The sequence below is a fragment of the Cryptomeria japonica genome, chromosome 9, assembly GCF_030272615.1.
Source record: "Cryptomeria japonica chromosome 9, Sugi_1.0, whole genome shotgun sequence".
NCBI lineage: Eukaryota > Viridiplantae > Streptophyta > Pinopsida > Cupressales > Cupressaceae > Cryptomeria > Cryptomeria japonica.
The window spans coordinates 509492432-509519998 of record NC_081413.1 but is presented as its reverse complement, the minus strand read 5'-3'; the positions used below and the strand labels follow the sequence as shown (position 1 = coordinate 509519998).

General features: G+C 39.2%; 1 protein-coding gene across 1 annotated transcript in view; it reads right to left on the bottom strand.

Annotated features, from left to right (window-relative positions):
* The window catches only part of LOC131046913 (phytyl ester synthase 2, chloroplastic), a 118376-nt gene that overhangs the window by 54081 nt on the left and 36728 nt on the right, over window positions 1-27567 (bottom strand). The window contains exons 6-7 of the mRNA XM_059211716.1: window positions 4959-5142; window positions 4776-4832 (exon numbers count right to left, since the gene is read on the bottom strand). Coding sequence (XP_059067699.1) covers window positions 4776-4832; window positions 4959-5142 — 241 coding nt within the window. The remainder of the gene's footprint in view (window positions 1-4775; window positions 4833-4958; window positions 5143-27567) is intronic.

The following is a 27567-nucleotide window of genomic DNA, read 5'->3' as shown; positions in this document are numbered from 1 at the left end:
CTTGTTCTAGAAGATTTTAAAAAGGATATACCACAAGATCTTTGGGAAGCTTTGGATAAGATTAGGGAAAAGGCAATTGAAGAGGATCAAGAAATTAAGAAATATGCTCTCGAAGTTGTTGGAAATACCTTTTCTAAGGAGAATAAGGCTTCGCTTGTACAAGTGTGCAAATCTAAGCTCTGAACCAAGCATAGATTAGATGATCTTATGGAAAACTTGCAAGCTGCAGAAAATTTGAAGACAAAAATTGTGGAATTTGTCAAAGGCATAGCAAGCAAACTTGGAATATTGCCAGTTGTTGATGCTCCAAAAATGTGTCTACTGAAGTTGTCATTGACAGTATTGACACTAAAAATGTTGTTTTTGAAGATATTGTTTTTGATAATATTTTTTTGATAACGTTGTAATGGATGAAAATCCTCCGGTGAATACCCTTGAAGTCATTGTTGTCCTCCCAGACAACCCAAAAGAGGAGGATACAATAGAAGAAAAGAAAGAAGAAGTAATGACATCATCTGAGAAATGTGTCACAACGATTGACACCAAAGAAGAGGAAGAGGCAGGTACCAGTTCCAGTACCCTCGATGATTCTTTAAAGAGCTTACTTGCAGCACCATTATCTTTCCAACCCATTACTTCTCCCAAGTTAATTGTTGATTTCACCAAGATTGATCCGTTCCAAAAGTTTCAGAATGGTGAAGCCATTCAGGCTTCTACTAAGAAAGATGTCTTTAAAGAGCTAAAGGAAAAGAACAAGGTGATTAAAGAAGCAATAATAGCACTACAAAATTCCATCCTAGATAGTTTTGTTGATCCATCTGCCTCTAGTCTGGATAAATGCAAAACTTTGTTAAATTCCTTGAAGAGCTACTCCACTATTTTGGAAACCAAAGTTGCTCAAGAGAAGGAAGCTAAGCTCCTAGTGGACTTAAAAGCCAAATGTGCAACAGCACACAAAAATCTTTCTCACCTTATTGCTCATGGCCAGCCATGTCTTTCTGGTGCAAACGCAGTATATCTATTCAGTCTACAATGGCCAGAGGCCACACAAAATATTCATGAAGAGACTGACTTGATTGAGTAAAAAATTCAACAAGCTTTTCCGACTTTTCAGCTATCTCAAGATCTTACCGGCTCCAGTAGATCAGCCATTGAGGAACTGCACAAGAAATATTTTGAGCTTCAGCAGCAGAGGGACAACATTATCCTCCCTCTTGGTCAATTAAGAGACATGTGCAGTGATTGTATCTTTCTGATGAATCGTGCCCTATCTAAGGCACAACAATTTACTTTCTCTGAGCCTAGCTCCATTGAAGAAGCAGAACACACACTCGTTTCCCTCCAAGGGCAAACAAAATTTTTGATAGATGCCATTCAGCATTGGGAGAACTATATACAGGTAGTTGCACTGCACACATTCAAAAAATCAAACAGTCCTTCGATTAGTTCATTCTCTTTCTTAGGGGGAGTTTTCGTGTACAGTATTTTCCTTTTGTACCCTTTGCCATTGATGTCAAAGGGGGAGTGATAGCTATGCATAATATTTGAAGGCACTAGAAGGACATTTTTTGTATATATTAAAATATATGAACAGTTTTGTATATGTTAGTTGTCATGTTGCCATTAATGACAAAGGGGGAGATTGTTAGCATATTGTCATTGATGATTTTGTGATCCGGCAACATGAGTTAGGCATGTTGACGTGTTTTTTTATGACTATGTCAAACACAGAATAAGGATGCTCATAGCTGGTGGTACTTTCATGGTGCATGCTTCCGACACCTACAACCCCTCGCTGTAAAAGTTTTATCACAAGTAAGTTTAATTAATTAAAATTTATCATAAGTTTATTTATAGTTTACTTTGTCTTCATAGGTTGCTACTAATTTTTAATTTTAATTTTATTAATGTATAACTTTAATTGTTTACTTTGTCTTCATAGGTTGCTAGTTCATCTGCTTCAGAAAGAAATTGGAGCACATACTCTTTCATCCACTCACTAAAGCGCAATAGGTTGCTATCAAAAAGAACGGAAAATTTAGTATATGTGCATTCCAACCTACTTCTTTTTTCACACAAACAACATGACTACACACAAGGGGAAACGAAGATGTGGGATATAGAGCCAGAGCATACTGATTGGGATGCTCCCGCTTCTCAGCTTCTTGCATTGACACTTGATGACTTGGAGGGTGAGCAAACTTATAGTGCAAGTGCAAGTGGCGTTGGCTCATCTAATGTCAATGTCAATAATGAGGAGGATGAGGAGGAGGAGGAGGAGGAGGATGAATTAGCTGATCCATTTGATGATTAAACTTTATATTGTTGAAAGTTGAAACAATGAAACTTGAATATTTTGTCATTTTGATATTAAACTTGATGTACATGATGCTATTATGGTATGATCATGATGCTATGGTTAGAAGTTTATGTTTGTTTTGTTGTTTATATGATGCTATGTGACATGCTAATCTTAATTCATGCTTACAGGCTGCACAAATATTAAAATATATATATATATAAAAAAAAATACATGTTTTTGTACTAACGAACCCAAACCCCTTTTCAAAATTTTGCCGTACCGGCATACTGGTTCTTTGAACCCGAACCGGCAAGCTAGAATTTTTGGAGTTCCAGCTTGCTAATATCAGACCAACAACAGTCCCATTTTGCAACAGCAGCAAGTGGGTATGCTTGTATTGTTATTTTAATGTATTTTGGCCATCTTGGTCTTGTTCATGATAATGATATATTGCTGTCCAAATTCTGTATTGAATCTGAAAACTATTTCTGGTTGTGGGCATTTAAAATATTGAGAATCGGGTGACATTTTCATTTGATATTGTTGCAAACACTCTCTATTGCATTATCATTATCCGCATTGTGGTTCATCTCACAAAAACCCTCACAACCAACATTCAGAAAACAAGCACAAATCAGAAAACTCAAAAAAAAAAAGCAAGGGTATATATTACATCATGTTTAAATTGAAATGCAAATATGCTGGAAATACATTCAATCAGAAAATATCTCAGAAGGTGGAAACTCACAAATTACACAAAACAATAAATCTAAACTGCTTTCCAAACAAGGCTGTTCCATTTAACTTGGGAGGTGGTGAATGTAGTATCCCTTGCTTATGTATGGAAGAATTGATGATTTTGATTCAAGGAATATTGTCCAACAAGTTACATACAATCTACAACTAAGCACTTTACTGATTTGCAAAGTATATAGGAAACATATATCAATTTAACTACCAAGGGAACAACTCAATTTTTCATCAATACTAGAATTGACATTATGTCAAATAGATGTCATACATGCTTCAGAAATATGGGAGTTTGAAGTATACAACTGTTGCAATTAATTTCTGATCACTATTTCAGACTTTCTAAGATAGACAATGACATTCATTGATACATGAACAAAGATGTAAGTTTGCAACTGATCTCTAAATCGAACCCTGACAAGATAGTATTTCAATTAAGCACACCTGAATTGGCTGAGTACCAATTCCGAAGAGCAACCCTTCAGAGGATCTTTCACCCCCTCAGTTATGCAATCACTTGGGAGGTATCGTTCCCAATGATTCAGCTGAATACTTGTAGACCTTCAAGCTCCACAAATGCTCAAGTAGATGCACTAGAGAAAAATAAACTTGGATGCCAAATGAGAGACCCATGGGGTCTATTTATACACATAATAGAATCTTCTAGAAGCCTCTTAGTCTTTCTAGAAGTATCCATAACTTTCTAGAAGTATCCATAATAGAATCTTCTAGAAGCCTCTTAGTCTTTCTAGAAGTATCCATGACTTTCTAGAAGTATCCATAATAGAATCTTCTAGAAGCCTCATTGCACTTTTTAGATAAAAAGTTACTTCATAAAATAAAAAGTGCACCTCAATTTAAAAATATAACATCTTGGCCCCAAATAATAAAATATAATGTCTCCAAGAGCATAATGAGCCATCCATTCACCAAATAAACGCCAAAATGACTCTCTCACCACAACCATCTGCCTACGAGAGTCTGGAATAGGCAAATCCACGTAAAGTGTCATGTCATACTAAAGAGGGGACATGACAGTGAAAGAAATAAGGAAAACTTGGTCTGGATTTTACAAAAACAGTCATAAAAATATAGAACACCCAACAAGCTATGGAGGAAGATAAAGGTCATCCCACCATCGTCATACAAAGATGCTTATAAGCATGCAATGGATATAAAAAATGAGAACAATACATCTATACGGTTGAGAATGTGAAGAAAAGTTTCCAATGAAGTTGACAAAGATGAACCCACATCTGTAGAGGCACTCAAAAGGACATGCTGAGGATGATGTCCTACTATGATTTCTGCCTGAGTCCTTCCATTAGATAAAATGAAACAACTTATCAAAGTCCATGAATGACCAAAAGTAGTCAATGAGATTGTAAAGTACAACTCATTAGGTACCATCAACAATGGGATGTCAAATAAACATCCCTAAAATGCAGATGAAAATACAAAATAAACAAAATGCTTAACCAATTTAAGTAATAGAGAAAACCCAAGAGTCCTAAAAGCAAAGAATCTAGAAGTTACAAAAGGAGAATATACAAGATTATCATGATTCACAAACAAAGAGATCATATGAAACATAATCCTGAAATAAGGCATCTTTATGCTTCCCTTAACAATTATTGCTTATATCACTATGGAAACACTTTTGATTGTTTGAATCCCCCTAAAACTACGCAACCATGTAGAACTCTCATAATGAAAGGCATACCTGTAGACAAGGGTTCGGTAAGTTTTCCTCACCACTGATTAAAGGTGATGTCAAAAACTGCAAATTTACAAATGAGAATTAAATCATGAAACTAACTACTACTTAAGATCTAGAGCACTATTTAAGAAAAATAGTTTCAGACTATTGCTAATATTCAAACTTTTGTAAGGAGACTGAACTCACTCTCCATGGAGCAACAATATAACCCATTTCATCAAGCACTTCATCCTGAACAGCCTTCTTCCTCCTCAAAAAGACTTCATCTTTTTGAAACGTAGGAGATATAGATGCATTTGGTGTATGGAACCCATTTGCTTGCATAATAGCCACCAAATCTATAGAATCCTCGAGAAGAGCAGCATGACCACTACAAATTTGGAAGTGAGATTATTTGAATTAATATACTACAGATTTATTATGTTTGCAAAGAAACTGAGATGAATAAATCTGTATGATTTGTGGTAGCTAGAAGACATGCCTCAACAAAACTTGCAAAAAATAGGTTTCATTGAATAATGGGTTGCATGAAAACTCTATGTTAAAATGCGAAGTGTAAAGCATATCATTATGCTATCAGCTTAACAATTTTGAGGTATCAAAAAAGGCATATATAGTGTATACATTCAACATTAAGAGAGGTGCAAAAATTAAAATAACAAAGATGGATTTTTACTTCTAAAATACTGTAATTTAGAGAACCATATACAGTTCCAAATGAGAATACAAACATTTAATGCTGAGCTCTTAAACAAAACACCCTTTAAAAAAGAAAGGAAAACAAGCATTAGTGTGCACAAATGACCAAAGTTAAGCAATGGGACTAAACACCAGGCTCCAAGGAAGTGCAAACAAAATAGAAGGGGCTAAAACTGTAAAAGTAAAGTCATTCAACCCCAAGCTAATCTTAAATAAATCTGGGGAAAGCATCATAATTCAATTGATTGAGATAATCGTCTTTGTTTCTTAGTTTGTAAGACTAAATAACTGCATTAAAAACTTAAATCATACTTCATCCACTCCAAGAAGTATGGACAAGCAAGGATGATGTAACAAAGAAAAGGAAGGAAATAGGTACAGAAACCTCATTATGAAAAACAACATATTGCATTGTTGCCACCAAACTCAATAAATCAGAAAATTCAGTCACAACCAACATTATTGGAAGGATACAAATCCCAATGACAAGTTCAGATGGGTATGAACCAGCTCTTCACAGGATAGGGGCATGCAAATGAGTGCAGATATAGCCGAACTTGCTTTTCTCTGTATAGGACAAAAAGATATAGTCAAGTGTTCCAAAAGAACTTTAAACATTATTTCTTCTGTCTTTTCTCTTGCTTTGCCATTTGCGATTTATTGGGATTATTCGCTCATTTCTTGAGCATACATATACCCTTGAGGTTATGCATGGGGTCTATCAATGTATTCTAGAGTTGCAGTTTGAATTCTGTAGATAAGAAATTGCCATACAGCTGTCTACAGTAGTCAATCATGTCAAGTAAGGAATTACTCCACTGCAAGGATAACTAGTAAAGCACTGTACAGGTATAAGGAAATATCCACAATGTTCCATGAATGCTGTAGCAGTGCTAGAACATACCACACCCTCCTTTTGCATACGAATGACATATGATGGGCAATGTATTTCTTCTGTCTAGTTTTTGAGATTTAGGATATATGTATCTGCTTCAGCGTTGGGAGGCGCTTCAGCAAAACATCTCAGCAAAAGACTCTGCTATGGAGATGGACTGCACTTGGTCTGAGGAAAGAGTCCAGTATCCTTGAGAAGGGAACTGCATCTAACAACAGGTTATGCACACAACAAGACTCTGCGATAACATTCTTGTCTTTATTCTTGAACAGCTGCAACTAACATATTCCTTTGATTCTCATTGCCCATGCCAAAGTCAAGCTCTTGATTTAGAATGCTTCCCCACTTAACTGATGGAGCCTCCTAAACTTTGTACCAGTGTGTATTCTTCGGCAACTATCAATAGCCCACGATTTTAACATTTTTCCATTATTGAATCGTCTTGAATGAAATGAAAACCTTATTCCCTCCACGCTGGATAAAATTGAATGGATTGCCTTGTGTTTGGGTCCAATCGGGAAACTTTGGATATAAACCTTAATTGCCAAACATTAGAGAGCCTATACAAATATTTCACAAACTTTAGAACTCTTCAACAAATATGTCGGTCACTTGATATTTGCAGCAATAGAAAAATTAAAAGATTCTATGCACCAAACTTTAGCAATGAATAAGCCTGATACATATTGCTAAATATTATATGATGAGGAAACCTTCGATTAAAATAAAACATCAATAAAATATAAGTTGGCCTCCAATATTATTTGAACCAACATTACAGCCACCGAGCTGTCGAAAACCCTTAATTTATATGATTGTCAATAAAACTTCACAAATTTGGCACAGTTGTGAACTCCATCACGAATCCACCATTAAGGAAGACCTAGGTTTTCAGCCAACCGTTCTATCAATCTTCTGATGATTTTCGTCCCCAGAAATCTGCTTCATACAATCATATAAAAATTCATAAGCATGCCTTACTACAGCCCCGGAAACCTCCTTATAAAGAGAGAACTTTATTTAATAAGGTGACAAATTTTCAAATTTTTTATTTTCACTTTATTTTTAATTAAATTAATTACTTAAAGTTATCCCTTTGAAATAATATTAATTTTTGGACAACTTAATCAACTAGTTTAATTAAGTCACTTTTATAAAAAAATGAGGGACATTACAATCTTCCCTTCCCAATATTGCTTGTCCTCAAACAATTTGCTGTTGCACCACCAGGATACCAAACCAGCCATATGACCAACACTATATCACTCTACTGCTCCACTCTGATGTAATCAACATTGTTGAAACATGCAACTCTATCATTCTGAAGCATACTCACTATTTTGCTGATTAATGGATCACAAATTTTGGAACTATCATGTCTCTAGAGCTCCTACTCATGGTACCAATTAAAAATTGATCAACAATATGTTTCACACTCATGAGATTTTGCATTTTCATCCATCTCACATGCTCCAAGCTGCCCGCCATAGATGCATAAGAGATAGGAAACTTAACATGAAATGACATACTTGAGAAATCTCCTGCATCAATATCATCTCTACACTTTGGAAATCAACTAGTAAGGCTGCCCATTCAGTCACATCATAAGTGTTCATAGCTGTCATCATACTTGTTGATGCTACTTCTGGTGCTTCATCCACCAAAGCCTTGAGTATTATCTTCATTTCATCCACCATGAACTTGTTGTGACCTTTTCAAACATCACCCCATTGCAAATGAGGACCCCCTCTTTTTTGCTTTCCACGTTTTGTTAGTTTAGGGTTATTTGGCAGTCAGGTGGCAATTTTGTGTTTCAATACCTGAGTCTCGTTTTTTATGTGATCATGCCCAAAGCTCTTCAATGTGCTAGTAATGTTTAAATTTTAAGTTTTGAAGTGAATAGGATCAAATGTTTGAGAAGTGTTAAAATATCAAGGTGATCCTAATTTTGTCCGAGTGTTGAGGTTGCAACCAACTTTAAATGTGAGCATAAAATGTGTTTGTGTTACAAATTGGTGTGAATTTTGTGCTACAGTGTCAAAAGTCCCTGTAGGAGTTGTTTTTCCACTCCTAGGAGGTTAAATATGTCAAGTGTGCACAAAGTCCCAATGGACCCCAGTTTTCCACCCCTCAAATCCAGTTAAAATGTTAAAAGTCCCGATGGAAATAGTATTTCCATTGAGCGAAATGATAAAATTTGATAAGTTTGGGACTTTAGAGTGTGAAAATCATCATAGTCTTGATGGAAGACGTTTTTCCCCCATGAAATTAAGGCATTAAAGTAGGTTGTCCCAATGGGAGGCATTCATCCACTAAGTTTTAAAGGTGAAAATGGACTTTGTCCCGATGGAGCATGATTTTCCACTGCGTTTTGAGCACAAGGAAGTGATTTTTATGATGAAAATGGTCTTTGTCCAAATGAGGTATGTTTTTTCCCTCATGGACACTGTTTTTGGGGAAAATCCCGATGCATTTGGATTCTCCAGTGAGGTTGTCTCGATGGAGGTCGTTTTTCCACCAGGCCTTCAAGAGCGAAAATTACAAGGAAAGTGTGTCCCAATGACCCACGTTTTTCCACCAAGAGGTAAATGACCAAGCTAAGTGCAATGTTGTGTCCAAATGAGGTTCGAATCTCCACCACAGGGGTAAATAAGTGAAACGAAGTGAACTGTGGACGAATTTATGTTGTCCCGACGAGGTGCATTTTTTCATTCAAGGTAAAATGATGAATATTAATTGTCCAGATGGAGTTTGAATTTCCCCTAGAGGTATCTTGATGAAAATTGACAAGTTTTAATGAGATTTTGGTGTCCAAATGAAGGATATTTTCCATTGGAGAGTGTTATTGCATGAAATGATGAATTTTAATAGTCCAGATGGCCATCGATTTTCCCCTAGACAAATTTGTGAGCAAAAATGAGTCACGTGATGGAATTTATTTGTCCAGATGAGGGTCGAATTTCCCCTCAAGGGTATATGTGGCGAATGGAGATGAATTTAAGTGAATTTATGTGTCTAGATGGGGTGAGTTTTTCCCCCAGGTCGCTGGAATTGAATCCAAATGAAATTTTAATGACAAAGTGTGCCCAAATGATATTAATTTTGCCTTACCACAAGCATTCAATGATTACACAAAATGAATTTAATGCTAAGTGTGGAATCCATATGCAAATCATTTTTCCACCAGGCGGATAAGAAGAGAAGTTTTATCCCACATTGGCTGTGGTGATTTTGTAAAGCAAAAACAAGAATAAAAGACCCAACCCAGCACTTAAATAATATTATATTGCCATTGTTGTGACTGTTCGGAAGCTGATTGGAGGTGCGCCATCATTCAAGCGGGGCTGCAATTTTGCTAAGTGGCTGATTGCGCCACCATTGAAGAAGATTTGTCAGTATTTTATATGGGGCGCCATTGCTGATCCAAGGTCTGAAACTCCATTTCCAGCATCATTCTTAGACTAAACATCATTTCCAGCTATCAACTTTGTGCCAAGGTGTGGTCATTTTCAGGTCTAAAGGGGCAAATCGCCTTGTGTGTGGAGGTACACCATGGCTGTGATCACTTCCAGCCATTGAAATGTAATTCAAATGTGTGTTCTCAGACTTCAAAGTGACAAAATCAGACCTGAGATATTCTAAATGCACCAAGATTCCACATTTCCCATCCATTTGGGGCGTATTCAGACATTGTATTCAGAGAATCAGACCTGATACACCATTTTGACATCCAAAATCAGTCATTCTCTGAGCGTTGACAAGTGTGTTCAGAACTGAAATATATTTTGGATATCAAATACTCCATTTTCTAAGTGTTTGCAGGGTGTCCTCAGACTTACCAATTGTGATCAGACTTGTATTAGGTTTGAAAATCAGGTTTAAAGAGAGGCGATATGCCTCATTTTGATTGGAATTCATTCATTTTTTCAGAATCTATGTTCCTCATTGCTTAAATTTCTGATTTTGAACCCGTAAATGTGAAAAATCTTTAAAAATGAGAACTTAGAAAATTCTGGAAATAAATTATTAGGGCTATTTTTAGCATGATATTAACTTCTAGCTTCGTACAGGTACCATGTCTAAGGCGGGAATATCAGCAAGGAAAAATTAATTGAACATCATATAGGAGGGTTACTATCCGGAGTCACAGATAACATCTCGATGGAAGAAGGTTGGAGACACGAACATGTAGTAACTGGACATGAAGCGGAAGAGGCGAAGAATGTTTGGAATGAAGAATCATCTTCCATCCACTTTGGCGACTAATATCATGAAGAGTGGAATCTACCAAGCGGCTGGCTTTCCACCATCCATTCAGTGTTATGAGCTCGTAGTCAAGTGTGTGAAGCATTATGATCCTCAAACCAGGATGATCAAAATAGCCAAGGGGATAGTGCTTGTATACCTGGTTGAGGAATCAATTGGGGAAGTATTTGGAATCCCTAGATGTACAGACATGCAAGAGAGAACCAAGGAAGAAGCGCAAGCAAAATTTGAAAGAAGATTGGTGTCATGTATGACACTTATCAACAGCAAGTGCGTTCTTGAGACATGGTGTCACAACTCCAAGTTATCGAAGAGGCTCTTAAGTTCAAACTTCAAGGAGGAGTACAGCAATCTAATATTTCTACTCAGCAGAGTCATGGGAGCACCCCAAGGGGCGCTATTTGAAACATGAAGGTACTATTTTATTGAGGAGATAGTGGGAAGAATGGTGATTAACTGGGCAAAGATAATAACTGATAACCTTGACATTCAGTTGAGAGGTTTGGAGAAAACAAGGACATTCAATATGACTTCCTACCTTGTCTACATGCTTGCCAGATATGTTGTGTACAAAGGATTGATACGCAAGGGCGAAGTTGGGAACAGTCCAAGACAATACAGAGTTTATGAGTATTATCCGCAACTCCGCCTACATAAAATTGAACATTACAAAAGGGTGAACAATGCTTTCACCATGTATATCACAAGGCTATTGCCAAGCGGAGTACACAAACGGTTGTCTAAGGAGGCAACAACACTTATAGAGAAGTACGGATCGTGGTATATCCAATTTCCTACCTTCACATAATTAAGGATTCAGGAATTTACATCGGAACCATACAAGCTTCCAAGGTATTCGACAAACAAGATGGTTTTACTTGAGGTAGTAAGACAACTTTTAGAATATGATTTCATCTAGAAGGCGAAGCACAGAACAAGGATAACTTTTCCTATCTCGCTTCGGAAGATGAAGGAGGTATGTCACACCGCATCCGCAACAAAGACCATTAATGAGGAAATGGGATTTCTATCATCTTGGAATCTATAGAGACAGGGATCAATTCGATCTATTTCAGAGAATTGTAACAATTTAGGAATGGAAGTTTACACACAAGATTGACATCGAAGACTACTGGACTAATCACATGGATGAGTTTGCAGTTAGAAGGAAGATGTGGCCTCGTATGTCAGTGGACTTCATGAGGAAGTGTAACTTCTTCTCCATCCCAGATCAAGTGCAAGATGATGGGGATCACATTCATCTGCAGTATGAAAATGAGAAGGACAAGCCTATCTCGTTGCCTAGCTAGACACAACTTGAGATGGTAGATTTAAATGTTTTGATGAGAGATGTGAATGATTACTCCAACGAATGGGTGGACAAGTACATGAACCAGTTGAACTAGAGGTCACCTTTACCTATGAGAAGATGAGAAATAAGGAGTCCTCTCTCAATGATGATGAGAGAACGATAAGCAATGTTAGAACACATAACGATCCGGAGAGTCGGGCTCCCGAAAGGAGAAAAGGTATGCCTAGAGAATCACAAGCTAAAGGAAAGGAGATTGTTAGCCAGTAGTCAATGCACAAGAAACACAAGTCTAGCACTCCTCAATCCACCATAAGTTCCTCATCCCTAAAGGAGAATGATATGCAAGAGAAGGACAATGAGTCCGAACAGGGTTTCGACACGAAGATCCTATGGGAGAATGACCGAGATTTACATGCTACAGCACAATCGTCACCACTTGAAGGGGATGAAGAACAGCCAGGTTCTCCCACGGTTCAGGTAGAGGTCGATTTGGGCAACAATGTGATAGATTTGACTAAGGATAAGGAAATGGATGATGATGTTATTTCAGCCTTGAGAGGACTTGATCAAGACTTGATCCTTGAGAATGGGATGGAATTCTCTAACGTCCCCGATTGGTTGTTGAGCAACATGGAGAAGAAAAGTGATAGAGGTGCAGCCCACAAAAGATATTGATGACTTCCTAGCCAAGGTTGGCAAGGAAAAGGAGCAGAAGAAAGCGAAGATGTTCTCTAGGATTACTAGAGATGATACAGGCACATGTATTGCACAATTGGTTGTCTTGACAAGTGACAAGAATAGAGATGTGATCACTTCTATGGATTATCATGTTACCACAATTGACCTTGGACCTACTACAAAGAAGTAAGAATTCCAAGAGCCCGATGATACAACCAAGGCAATTGAGGCACAATTGGATAGGATTATTGAAAAGAAAGAGATGGTTGAGAGCGAGAACAAGAGACTCAAGGAATATATTGAAGGGATGAATTCCCTGGAGCATGAGGATCCTACTTTTGTCTCACCCATTGCTATTGTTCATGGATCCACCTTCGATCATGAGGCAATGAGGAATATATATCAGTAGGTTGGAAAATGGATAGAGGATGTTTCGAAACAAGCGAATGATTTCCTAGCTCAGTTTGTGCAAGCATTTGATAAGAGTGGGATGCTTATATTCAAGATGCGGTACTTGGAAGGAGTTTGAGAAGATTCCCAACTAGTGCAGGAGAAGACTATTCCTCACCTCAAGGTGTTGAAGCGAATTCTTATGTCCACATTGATCCAAGAGGGAGTTGTTCAGGAAGGCAATGTTTATGATTTCCATGGTTGGTATTGTTCTTTGGCCATGCGAAAGTCAGTGTATGATCATGCAAAGCAGAAATGCATTGAGATTGAAGGATCGATCCAAGAGATTCAATCCAAGATCCTTACATTGTTGATGGGAGAAACCGTACTGCTACTCTTTCTAGTCAACACAGAATAGAATGCTAAGTATCCTATAATCTCTTGAATAAGGAGATCTCTAATGCTGTTATGAATGATCAAAGGGGACAACCTCAAGGTTCTAAATGTCAGATCTTGACTGAGGGATAACTCAGTGGCTTGATGTGTTTTGCTGGTAACACAAGGGGGCTTGCGATTACAACAAGTTGGCCCGCATCCGACAATGTCACGATTCTCAAGCTGGAAAAATAAGTGCAAAAGAGAAGGGTTTAGGATTCCTGAGTACAATGGTAGTAATGGTTGGTGCTACGGGTAGATAGAGTTCCATAAACTAACCCCTGCTTCGCCAAAGATATACGCACGACTTAACCGGGATAGTGCAAGCTCCAAAGGAATGAAGGATTTTCAAATTGGAGGAACTCACTTAGGCACCCAATTCTAGCGCAACCCAAGACAAATACCGACAGTTGAACTGAGCACACTAGTAAGGTTCAGACTAACCATACACAATGACCTACAATCAACAGGCCCCCAATGGTATGAACCGGAAACCTCGTCAAATACCCCCCACATTTCACCATTAAAACCATTGAACTCTACTTAACCAACTGAAGGGAAACCACGCAAATGGAAGAAAACAAAAATAACAAACACCAAACGTCAATGTTTATATATTGATTTCAACTATCATTACAACAATTTCTGCTCAGTAATCCTATTTTACTCCTAATCTACAAACTGCCTAACTATTCTAAATCCTAAAAAATCTAACCTCCTAGTTGTCTAAAGAACTCTAACAAAGAGAGAGGGACTTCCTTTTATAGATTTTACATTTCAAATCAAGGGGCAGGATTGACTACATCCAATGGTTGATATCTTCCTTCTAGAAGCCTAGCAGCTTTAGCCCATGCCTAGTAATTTCCATAAGTTCACAACTGCCACATTCAACCACCTCTTCAGCTACTGGCAACTAATTTCAATCAATTTTTTCAATCAGGTAGCTAAGGAATAACTGACCTGTGTACCTGTTGATGTGTTTTTTGTACACGACCAAAAACACAGAATAAAATACCTAAAGGTATCTTATCCTCTCTTGAATAAAGCTTCCCCAAATGCTGAAGATCTCGCAGAAGGATCAATCGGAGTAGCTCCAAGGTTCTTGTATGTAGGGTCTCTACTTGTGGATAAGCTCTTGCGGTATGATGTGATTTTGCTAGAATCACAAGGGGACTTACATTCGATGACCTGAGCGTCTGATTTGCTTTGGACATCACTGGAACGTGGGTCTTTACTGATCCTTGACTTTTTTAAAAAGGGAAAAGGATAAGGGTTGGAGAAGGATCTAATTCTAAAACTAAGAATGTAGGAGCAATGGATGACCTTTGATGAAACTTTAACTAAGTCTTGCTTTGACATGCTAGGATCATCTCCAAAAGGTTAGTGCGATCTTCTAAGGATGACTTTATGATGTTCAGATCACCGCTACAAGCATAGACACCGTTAGGTTGATGCATATCAATAAAGAAGCGATAATTGAAGTTAAGCTTAAGCTGAATGATTCCAGTTGACTACAGGTTGACGTGTCTGAAATCGCATTGCTGCAAACTCCATACGGCCAACGCAGAATAGAATGTACTCGCTGAGTATCCTATCTTCTCTTGAGATAAGGAAATCCCTAGTGTTGTTTCTCACGTTTGATCAAAGGGGACAACCTCAAGGTTTCATTTGTCAGGTCTTGACTGCGGGATTACTCAATGGTTTGATGTGTTTTTGCTGGAAACACAAGGGGACTTATGGTGATATGAATAATTGCTAGATGAGTTCCCTAGGACTTTAATGGTCTTGCTTTTCGAATGGTTTAAGTTGGGTTGATACTGTTTTCAGTGGGACTGTGGATTCTCTTGGTAAAAAAAAGGAAAAAGAGGGATAGAGAGAGAGAGGTACAGAAAATATAAATTATTTAACTAAGATAGCAGATTCAATAAACAGACAGAAACCTCCAAATAACTAGATTAAGCATTACCAGCTATTTAAGCACAATACTTGCATCAATCTAGTGCGATCTTCAAGGGAAAATGGAGTTTTCATGCTATTAATGTAATGTCCCCTTCTCAGGCATGATGTTTCAGTTGACCGATGGCCTATTTCGAAGACCCGTAGGCTACTCAATGGGTGAAATTAGGGTTTCCAGTTTTGGAGGTTGTTGTTGCTCGTGAATTAGAGTTTGGATCGTGGATTCTTTCTGGGTTTTCAAAGGGCTTTGCAGTGGTATGTCCGGCTTTGCGTTCCGAGCACTTTTTAGAATTTACTATTTTTAGTAAATTCTATTTCTGGCAGTGGTCCTGATTATTTCGGCACAGTTGGTTCTCTTCTTCAATTGGTTCAGTTGGCTTCGTCACTTTTGGCCTTGGGATGTTTTTGGAGAGATAAGTTCATTTCATTTAGATAATGTTATGTTTTAATGTTATATTTTAAAGTTGACCCCTTGGCCTAACTTCATCACTTCAAGTTGTTTTAAAAGGTGGTCTTCAAGGGTGGACGCATCATGGAAGGGATTTAATATTTCCTAAGGTCTAAAATCTTGCTTATGAAAAGGGGTGCCAACTTTATGAAGAGAAGTGAATTAAAATAAAGGTTAATTAAAGCTTTTAGAAGTGGCGCCATCTCTTGGAGGAAAATTCAAATGTGAAATTAGGGCGCACTTTCTAGAAGCCTCTTGAGACTCCTTGTTAAGCTTATAAATGGAGGCCTCTTCCCTTCATTTGGGCATCTTATGTCTAATATAATGTTACTCTGTCGGAATGGTATTGGGGTTGCTTCGAGGAATGAATGCCTCCTAGCCTTGGCATTGCTTCTTGCTTGAAAGATAGCAACTAGTGGTGATTTAGTGTAGTTGTGAGAGTTTGTAGTGAGGATTGCATTGTAGCTTGAGTTGTGCTAGAAGTTCGGTTATTTGCATTTCATTTCATTTTCGGGAGTCGCGATTAGCAGGGCAGATTTGTAGTTTCACTCATATATTTCAAAACAAAAACATATTCATTTTGGGTATTGCATATTTCCTCTTGTTTTGGTTGGGCGCTCCTTTGTGCAAATTTGCAAATTCTAACATGAAGTGTTTTATTTTATAGAGAAGAATCGCCATTCTTACTTGGCGTCAATGCTGGGAATTACCTTGGGGTTTGTGTTAAATAATCTGTTGGGTTAATGTCTGATTTCTTGGTATTGGTTTGGTCGCCTCCTTCATAGGAAGCCATTGCTTTTGGTTTTGGGTCGTTCGGACCAGTATTGAGAGTGTAATGAGCATTTTAGTGATTCCATGGTGTTGCTGATTAAGCATTTCAAGTGCAGGTCTGTCATAAATCAGAATATTAAGATTGATCCTTGAGAAGAATTTCTTGGACTTATCATTTTTGTTAAGCCCGGGAGAGTCTTCTATATTGTTGCAGCATTGTATAGTCTTAATCTTATGATCTTGGCAAGCATTCACTATCAAATTGTAAGCTGAACAGTAGTACTGACAGCATTTCTTCTCATTTTCATTTCATGCTTGTTATTTACATTTAATTCCATTTCTAAGTTCTTAGCATCTCCGCCATATGGTAGCTCCATTCCCACCCTGGGTTTGAAAGCACATGCTTGGTGTCAAGTTTTCCTTTCAGTAGTTGTAATTGTAAAGATCCTCTGACCATATGTTAGTCCATCTTGGGCACATTCTTGGTTAGAGTTGCTTTCAGCATGCACTAAGATCCTCTAACCATATGTTAGTCCATTTTGGGCACGTTCTTGGTTAGAGTCACTTTCAGAATGCTTTAAGACCCTCTGACCATATGCTCACGCCTTGCCCAACCCGGGATCCTGGTGTACATTCTTGGTTAGAGTTGTATTCCGCATCGTTTTGGTTTAAGTGCTAACCCTAACGGATGTGTGTTGCATTACTTTTTGTAATTGAAAAATTGAAAAAATTGGTCTGGGATATTTCAATTAAATACAACATCAAAACTTTGACATTCATTCAGTGAACATTCAATAACCGAACTAAGCATATGAAAGGTTCAGATTAACCATGCAGAAGGAAAGACAATCAGCCATTCCCTAATGGTATGAAGTATGAACAGCAAGGATTCTATCGGATGTTTACTTAGAAAATACTATATAAAGGAAAGAAACATAACTAAAAATTCTAAATTAATGAAGAAGGAGACCATGCACTCACAGGGAAACTTGAAACAGTCTTAACTTTGCATTAAATCCTGTAAATTTTGCCAGAGCTTCAGCAACAATCCATGAACTTCTTACAAAATGAGAGAAAACCAGTCCCTTAAATAGGCTTCAAAAATGGATGAATGGCCAAGATCTAATCTAAACAAATGGCCCAAATTCATCCTTACAAAAGAGTACCCATACCCATAAATGGAGGGTAAATATCAGCAACTACCCCAAAGGGAGTAATAACTACCCAAAAAGGTAATTAAAACTCATCCAAAAATAAATCAAAAAGGTGCATACACATAAAGTTGACATTTAGTTGACTTGGAAGTCAAATATGACCCTTTGGCCAAAAAGTGCACTTTTTAAAATTAAAAGGGAAAAAGCACTTTCAGGAAAGCACTTTCTCTTTTCCAGCTCTAGATTCTTCGATGATGAATTCGACTTCGTCATGCAAATACTCTCCCCAGATATCTCGATTAGCTGCATGTTCTACCCGAACGTAGTCCTGAAACCTCAAGCATAACTTGAATAATTCGATCGCTGGCAGCATAGGTGGATTGAACATCTTGTAATGGATACCTTGTAGGAGGCCATCTAAATTCTCCAGTTCCTCTCTCCAATATGACTTGTGATTTTCAAAAAATGATATGTCTGCTTGCAGCTCAGAAGTAAAATTTAGATCCCCTATGGAGTACGCGATTTTGGGAATGATTCGGTCCTCCCATTGAGGTTGCACCTCACTATCCTCCATATTGTTCTTTCAACCAGGAACCATGGACTTGAGGATCCTCTCACCAAAGTCCTTCACATTTGATAAAGTGTCATCGCACTTATCATGCATTTTGTAGATACTATCCCTCATGTCGTCCTTCATGCTGAGGGTCCAGTACCAGTCTTTGAAGGTACTGATGCTATAAGGATTTAGGATAACATTAGCAGCACGGATCTGAGAAAAGGTCCAGAATAGAGCCCGAACAAGGGGCAAAGTCTTTGCCATCGCCTCATGAATGTTATAGCATTCTTTCTTTAGTTTACACATTTTGATAACAATAGCTTCCCTATGGAGGGCCATTTCGCGCAGATCCTCGAAGATTTGCTCCCCTCTCTCTTTAATGCCCTGCATCCATTCCCTAACGGCCTTTGCAGTATCCTACACTCCTTCAAATTCTGTTGTGGTCCTCTGTGCCAATGCCGTCGGGGGAATGTGGGATTCGGAAGCATTGTGTAATGGTCTCAGGAGTTGATTGATGTAACGCTCGGCCTGCTCAGCACGAGCTCGATACATGTTCTTTTCAGCTGTTATTTCTTCAAGTTGCCTGAGTATGTTCTGTACTGAATCCTTGAATTCCTCCTTTTCCTGTTCCTTAGTGGCTCGTCCGATGGGGACGGTTGTGATGCTTTAATCTGCCAGTGCAATCTGATCTGCTGGCTTGTCTACAGGTGGGGTGGCGATGTGAAGAGTACGGTTCCTTTGCTCATTTTTGGTCATTCTGGAATATGCTTTGGGCTTTTTCTTCCCCTTGGCTTTAGCTTGACCTATACGTGAGAAGATGTCCTCCAAATCGATGGGTGGCTTTGTGGCAGCCTTCCGCTGGGCCCGGGCAATTAACCATTCTTGAGGTATAGTCTGGGTTGATGCTATGGTTAAGTTTGCACCCTTTTCTTTGATGTTTTCAGCCGCCTCATCACAAATTTGCAGCTGTTCGGTTACCGGAGGAGTGGAGGAGGTGTCAAGTTCTTTGCTTGCAGCAGAGTTTTCTCCCACTTCACTAAACAATTGTCTGGTTCCTTCATGCGATGGTTGCTCTTCAATCTTTTCGAGCTCGCGGGTCTCCTCTGTCCTTTGCTCTCCTTCAATAGTAGAGTCATCCTTGGTAGAATTATGGAGCAACAATTCATAGCGGCTCTATTGGGTGGGTTCATGCAATTCAATCCCCTAAATGGATGGAATCTCTCCTTCCTCAATTTGGTTACCCGGCTCAGCTGATTCAATTACTCTTAGCTCGGCGTCCAGCATGTCGGGTGCAGAAGGATCATCAACTCCGAATGCATCAATATCACTCTGGGAAGGCGGAGCAGGTATATAATCTAGTTCTACTACATCATCGGACGAACTGGGGTACTTTGACGATGAAGTGACCTCTGGTCTCCTAATGGGAATCTTTTCCCTTGTTCTCTTGGATGTCCGAGTTCCTTTGCTGGCCTTAGCCTTCTTCCTTTTCTCAGGCTTTTCAATCTCTTCCCTAGGTGCACTGGAAGTTCCCTCATCTTCGGAGGACTGAGAATCAAGGCTACCCATTAAGTGGTAAGTGAACTGGACTCCTTCATGAATTAGTCGCTCAATCTACTAATGCAACCATTGGTCTGTATATCTTCCTGGGGCTGCCATGACTGCCTCAAAATCAGTGATCGGGTCTTGCGCCCAATCAACGCCCAGCAAAAGATGCCTTACTGCCTCAAATTCCCGGACTAGCAGGTAGTTTCCTGAACCTGTGAGTTGATCTGGGACCCGACGATATTCATAGAGTTGCATTTGCTGCACACTCAGCCTCAAATATTCACGCCTTCAGACCTCATAGTCATCAGAGAAGTTTTTCCAATAATCTTCAACTGATTCTTTTGCTTTGTACCGCCTGCCATAGGCTCTCTTTGCCAAATTGTCGTGATCGACGCATTTCCTTGGAAAATGCTCCTATAGGCCATAGGAGGCCAGCTCTGCTAAGGATTCCTCCGCCTGGGATGGGGTCTTTAGATGGACATCCTGGTTGCCTATAATCATGGGGAATGCGAATCCAGCCTGCTTGCTGTCTCTGAGTAAGCTGCCGGCTAGACGTGACTGCCTTGCGACCTCCATAAGAACTATCTTGTCGGTTGGGTATCATGGAAGCTAGAGAGGGGCACCATCAAAGCCAACTATCTGGATGTAGGAGAACCTTGGGAACTGGATGAACCAGACTCTGTATCTCTGTACTAGAATAGTAGCTTGCTCTGAGAGCCTTATGCGTAATCCTCCCTGCATTAGCCTGACCAAGCGCATTGTGAAGGCGTCATTGACGCGCTCATACTGGCCAACTGCATAAGTCGGGTTGTTCTTTTCTCTTTGAGCTATATCCTAATAGTGTAGTTGTGGATAGCAATCGTACACTTTTACCTGATCAGGTCCATTCCCAATTTCACCTTTCATTATCAAACCTGGCAGTGGCTGGTTCCTGGCAAACATATAGACCAAGTAGGAGGTCATAGTGAAGTACTTCTTTGTCTCGAGTTCGATCAGCTGAGTGTGGATGTTGTCGCTTATGATCTAGGCCCAGTCAAACTTGGACTTCCCAGCGAAGACTTGCTCTGTGAAGTAAAGCATCCACTCTTTGAAGTAGTTGGATTTGGGGAGTCCCATAATCCTACTGAGCAATGTGACCATGTCCCCATGCTCATTGTGAAAGTCGCTTCTTGGGGTCTTTTTCCCAATTCTGATGCTTGGAGGTCTTCTCTCCCTGTACCACTCTTCATTGATCAGCGTTCTGCACCTAGCGGGGTTCATATCATACACCACTTGCGCCTCATCCATAGTCGTGGCTGTGAGATTGTTTGGGAAAGGAATATCAAATGCGTCGCCAATGGCCTCAAGAGTGAAGTTAGAGAGGACCATGTCCTCGAGGAGCACCAATCTGGAACCTGGTTGGTAATGTCGGGCAGCCTCCACTACTAACTCATAGTTTTGCACTGCTGGGGGAAATCCTGCTGCTTGGGTGATGCCACTTTCCATCATCTATCTAGGCCTGCCGTAGGCATTATGGGAGAAAACTCGGATCCTAAAATCTGGGATATCGATATGGCCTAGGTTAGTATCACCAACATTGTCCCAGACACTCTGAACTTTTGACTCCCACAGTCCCCCTCTTTGATACTGGTACTTCATCCTTTCGACTCTGCGAGGGATATCTGATTTGGATGCTCGCGATGTCTCGGCTGTAGCAAGCGTCTTTGATGATTCTATCACTGATTTAGGCAATTATCCTGCACAGCCGGATGCGGATTACGAGGCGATAAAAAGGAAGTAAAACAGGTTAGATAAAGGATATGTCAGCATCCAAGGATCAATTCAAAGAAAACCCGAATTGAAAGAACAGCATGATTTCGTTTGCTAAAAACTTGATTGATTTAAACATGAATATTTATGAAGCTTTTCAATTGTGGATTTACACTTAGGCATTAATTTCAAAATGGATAAAGCTTGAGAAATTTTCCTAAGTTTGAAAAATGCATTTTCTAGCTGATTCTTAGGAGTAAGTTCTGATTTCAATCGCTTTGCATGACGCCTTACAAACGTAAAAAGATGCGATTTTGAAGACTTAAGCATTTTAATCAATTTTTCTGCACACACATCTATCCAATTTGTAAATATTTTAGATGATCGAGAGAGGTAAAGTGTACTTACCTGGTGAAAATGAATGGCGAGAAATTGCACGATTTGCAAATTTGAATGGAAGAGTTCTGCAATTTTTTGAATTTCAACAGTTAACTTTTAATCCAAATTTCCGCGCCCATGGTTTGAAAGGTAAATGCAGATTTAAACACTTGGACATAGCAATTTTTACCTTGGGCATTTTCTTGTTCCCTACAAAGGTATGAAAACCTCTTGACTTTCAATACTTTAAAGAAGAATTACGGTGGTACCTTCAAAAGGCGAATTTCGAAGAACGAGGAGTCTTTGCAAGTTTACTCTTCTAGAAATTGCGGTTTCGACCCTACGCGAAGTTTCAGCGAACGAGAAAGGAGTCCATGGGAAACATTTACTGCGCAATTTGCCTCAAAATTGTGAACCCTTGCAAACTTCGGGGATTTTCCTCTATTTTCAAGCTTTACCCTTTCACGTGTTTCTCTTAAATCGGTATTTTTGACAGTTGAAGCCGCTTTGCAAGGTCACACTTTCACGCGATTTTTCCTACCACGCATTTTCGGCACTTAGGTTGATTTTGCCTGTTAATGAAAAATCGCGATTTTTGTGGATGGCGAATTTCGGCATTTCTAAGTTACCTGCAAACTTTAAAACTTCGTCGTTTACCCTTCTATGGCAAACTTCGGGGTTTTGATGATTCCTTTCAACTTTTTAAATCCTTGCGATTTTCCTCCATTGCGCAAAGTTCGGCGATTGGGCGCGTTTTGGCAACCTCGGACCTTTCTCACGTTTTGCTAATTTTGGCGATTTTGGGGCTCTTGCTAATTTTTAAACTTTACTTTCTTTTCACCTTAAATTGTGATTTCAGGGTTTGGAGGCCTTTTGAAAATTTCGGTACTTTAAGTGCTTTGCAAACTTCAGCCCTTTCGCACCTTTTGTCAATTTCGGCCCTTTTGGCCACTTTACAAACTTTCTCATTTTCTTTCATTTCGGCCTTAAGGTCCGAATTTCGACCCTTTTGGTTGAAAGGTGCGAGCTTTGGCACTTGGGCGTGTTTAAGGCTTTCGCCCCTCCTTTACCTTTCGGATAGCGAAAATCGACATTCATACAAATCGTGCAAAGTTCTAAAAACATCATGTAATCTCTCCCATTATTCTTATGCGAAAATTGGCGTCTTTGGGTCATCATGCGACCTTCAGATGCGTTGTCCTTTTACTTGGCGGACTTTGCAAGTTTCTATCATCCCACGCCTATTTAAGGCAATTTCACAAGCTTGAACAATCTCTTGGAATTTGTGCCCGAGGGTTCGACTGACCATACGAATCACCAGCGCCTTCGCTCAACATCATCCTCTCACAGACTAATCGCAGGCTCGCTTGAAAGGACGCGAGACACTCTGTGCGGAACTCAACAAGGCGAAGACGGAAGGCCCAAAAAAGGAAGGGGGACCCTGTCGACGACATGGAGCGTGTGCAACGCACAACACTACGCAAGGCAAGTCTACAATCAACAAACCGCTAGTAGTATGGATATACAAATTTCACCATTGATCATACAGATTTCTTCCATTCATCTAATAACATGAAATTAAACTTGAGAAGTATAGAGACAATGCAAATTGTAGAATTGACACATAGAATTCACCATTCCTTCAATGAAGTTTACATGTCTTTTGCAACAATATATTGGCAACAATCTTTGCCTTCTCTTTCTACTCTACTCTAAACTGCTATCTACTATTGAGCTACTAATTATTGACTATCTCTCTTTTGCTAACTCCTAACTATTCTTTGACTATTAACCTTTACAAATGAAGAGCCAAGGCTTTATATAGAGAGCCCTTTACAAATTGACGGCTCTAATTGACTTAGAATCAATGGCTAGGATTAAAGGATAGAAACCCTAATTAGGGTTTGTTATAACAAACTTCCTTAGCCAATGAGAAAATTACATTCCAGGAGTGAGGATCAATAGGAAGTAGGGGTAGGTACACCGAAGTTTGTGTCGTCCCCGATGAGTCAGATACATTGAATCTGGACACGCTGAGGTGGATCAATCCAACAAGAGGAAAAATGACTGGGATGCCACCTTGTCTGACATTTGTGTCTTGGTTGACCTCTTTTCTGTCTTTTGACGCGATGAATGATGTACCTCCTTGACTCCCATATGCTTGATGAGGCTTCCTCATTGTCAAGTGTTCTTTCTCTGGTAGCATACCTCACCTTGAAGTGTCATTCTTCTCAATCATCATTTGGTTTCTTCATGTGGTAGAATGAGGTCTTGAGGCTAGTTTGCAACGCCTCGAACACTTGAAGTCTTCCAACGCTTCAAAACACCTTGAGTCCTCCTTTATGCATCCGGGACATCCTTGATGGTGATGGGCTTAGAATAGGTTGTCCTTGTCCTGGCCTGATTTTCTTCCACCTATAAAACAAACCAAAAAATGATTAAGTACACATGATATATTTATCTCACATAGCATTTTCTTCCTTAAATTATCAACAAAAAGGCATTAGAATGAAATTCGCTCAAGATCATCCCTAGGGATGGGCCCTATAAGAATTTCGCTCTGGACCGTTTGGAAGGGTCAAGAGCGAAATTTGCATTTTAGCTCAAAGTTCATCATCTCCTTGCCTTGAACTTTTCTTGATCTTTGAATCACTTTCTCCTGAAGACATGATTGATTTGACCTCCAAAAAAACCAAAAAAGAAGATTTCACTTTGGACCTTGGCCAAGGACAGGACCTATAAGGAATTTCACTCTAGACCCTTTAATCTAAGGATGCCTTTAATCTCAATCAACACTAGGTTTGATACAAAATTAGAGCAAAAATAGAGGTTTTAAGAATTTCGCTCTGGACCCTTTGGAAGGGTTAGGAGTGAAATTCATGTCTTGCTTCTTTTATTTCACTTCGCTTCATTTTTTTATCCCTTGTTTCCTTTGATTGTCACCTTTGGATCCCTTTCTTATGAAGACAACACTTGTTTGACCCCAAAAAAGTCCTGAAAGGGGAAATTTGCTCAAAACCATGGCCAGGGACAGGACCTATTTAGGATTTCGCTCTAGACCCTTTGGAAGGGTCAAAAGCGAAATTCTAGTTTCAGCTCAATTCCTTCACATTTGGTGATCACAAGCAACTCAAAGCCATGCTTAAGGACATCTTTAATCTTAATTCACCCTGATCCACACTTGGCTTGACACAAAATTGAGAGAAAAAGGTAGATTTTGGGAATTTCGCTCTGGACCCTTTGGAAGGGTCAGGAGCGAAATTCTAGTTTGAGGCTAGAATCCTTCACTTCTTCACATTCCATCACTTCAAAAGGAAAAGACATGTTAATCCACTTCCAAATACGCTTAAGGAACTAAAATGTTGGTCTAAACAAGGAAGAAAATGAGGTTTATGGAGAATTTCGCTCTGGACCCTTTGGAAAGGTCAGGAGCGAAATTTCCATTCTAGGTTGATTTTCACCATTTCATCACCTCAAACCTTCTTTCAAAGGCTAGAACACCTCAAGGTCACTCCAACCATGCTTTAGAAGTCCAAAACTTGGCCATGACAAGGAAGAAAATGAAGGTTATGTGAATTTCGCTCTGGACCCTTTGGAAGGGTCAGGAGCAAAATTCTTACTTGGGCTCATTTCTCACCTTTTTCTTCCCTTCCTTGGCTTGAATATAACTTCTTAGGCCTCATCATGTCAAGAAATGACCATAGAAACCTTGGAATCGTCTTAGTTGATCATATTTTAGCATCTGCGGTGATTTTGTTCAAGAGAGGTTAAAATACTTTGGTATTTTATTCTATGTTTGATTTTGCCTAAAAAAACACATCAACAGAACCCCAACTCCATTTGCTATAAATCTTGAATGTATCGTCCAAGAGAATGCAACCATTGAATTCCTAATGTGATATCGGAATTAGTAATACCAATCATATAGAAATCATCAGTGATGATGTAATCATCAAGCTCAATGCTCACCTATGGTATCCTCTTGTTACATCTCATCTTAAACCCATCTGCCATCATCACACGAAATCTTGGAAAATCTGCCAATGGCAATTCTTTCCTTGCCAACAAGCTATTACTCATGAAATTATGAGTTGCACCATTGTCCACAAAACATGCCACTTGCAACCATAGAAACCGGACTCGGACTCAGCGAGGCCGACTCAACTCGGGACCGGGACTCGGACTCAGCAAAAAAAACTCGACTCAGACTCGGCTGGACTCGGCAAAGTGAAAAACTCAAGAAATTTAGATAATTTTAAAGATATAAAACTTGTTTCATGCACCCTTTATTAAATACACCTTAAAGACACAGTAACATCATCAAATAGAAGCTGATTTGATTACATACACAAATATACATCAATCACATAAGCATAAACGCAAATTGTAGCAAAAGGAAATAACAAGCATAGATATATAAATATTGTCAAATGTATGCGATATTACAAAACTCATGGAATGAAAAATCCATGTCATCATATGATCAAATGTTCCATACAAATATCAAAAGTAAAAACAACTACAAGCCTATGGCTCAGAGGAGCTTGCATCCCTCCTATGAAGGCGTCTAAGGTAGGTCCTGGATGATTCAGCAGCCAGAGCCTCTACCTGTGTATACAATATTACAAAACTCATGGAATAAAAAATCCATGTCATCATATGATCAAATGTTCCATACAAATATCAAAAGTAAAAACAACTACAAGCCTATGGCTCAGAGGAGCTTGCATCCCTCCTACGAAGGCGTCTAAGGTAGGTCTTGGATGATTCGGCAACCATAGTCTATGTCTATGACACCATGCCACCCTCACCAACATCAAGTATGTGAATATTTGTGTCTTCCTCTGGCTCTGTAGACAAGTTTTGTAGCCTCAATGGTCCACTCGGCTTCAGGATCAACCTCCTCTAGAATGATAGGGGAGATGTCATTCTGCGCACTCCGTTTTTGTTTGAGGCGGAGGTTGTAGAGAACAAAGACAAGAGATGGCCAATACCTACTCTCATCTCCTCCATACACGGATTTGATGGCCTCCTTGGTCCTATCCATGCCCTCATATATGTAGCCCATTGCGGGCTTTTCCCCATCCGCAACTCACAGGAGAACCACCAAGGGCTTAACGAACTGCAAAATTGCTAATATTGTGTAATTTATAAAATGAGCAAATAAGAGAAAATGATGAATAAATTATAAAACAGAAACTTAAATTGTAGAATTTATAAAAAATTTACCTTCACAATCTTAGCACAAGGGGTCCAAAAGCCTCCCTCATCAAAAATGCAATCTGCCATATCTATCCCTACAGCAGTAGCAGCATAGGATGAGGAAGCCCACTCCTCACCAACAATCATACGTCTCAAAGCCGCCTTACACCGAAGCATGGACTGTAATGTAATGAAGTTAGTGGCAAATCTGATGATTCCAGGACGAGCTAACTCCCTCTGCTCCATGTATTGCCTCATAAGAGATAACACCCATGAATGATTATATACAAATTTGCAAACATTTTTTGCCCTTTCTACACATCTCTTAATCCATGGGAGTTTCCCAATATCCTCAAACATG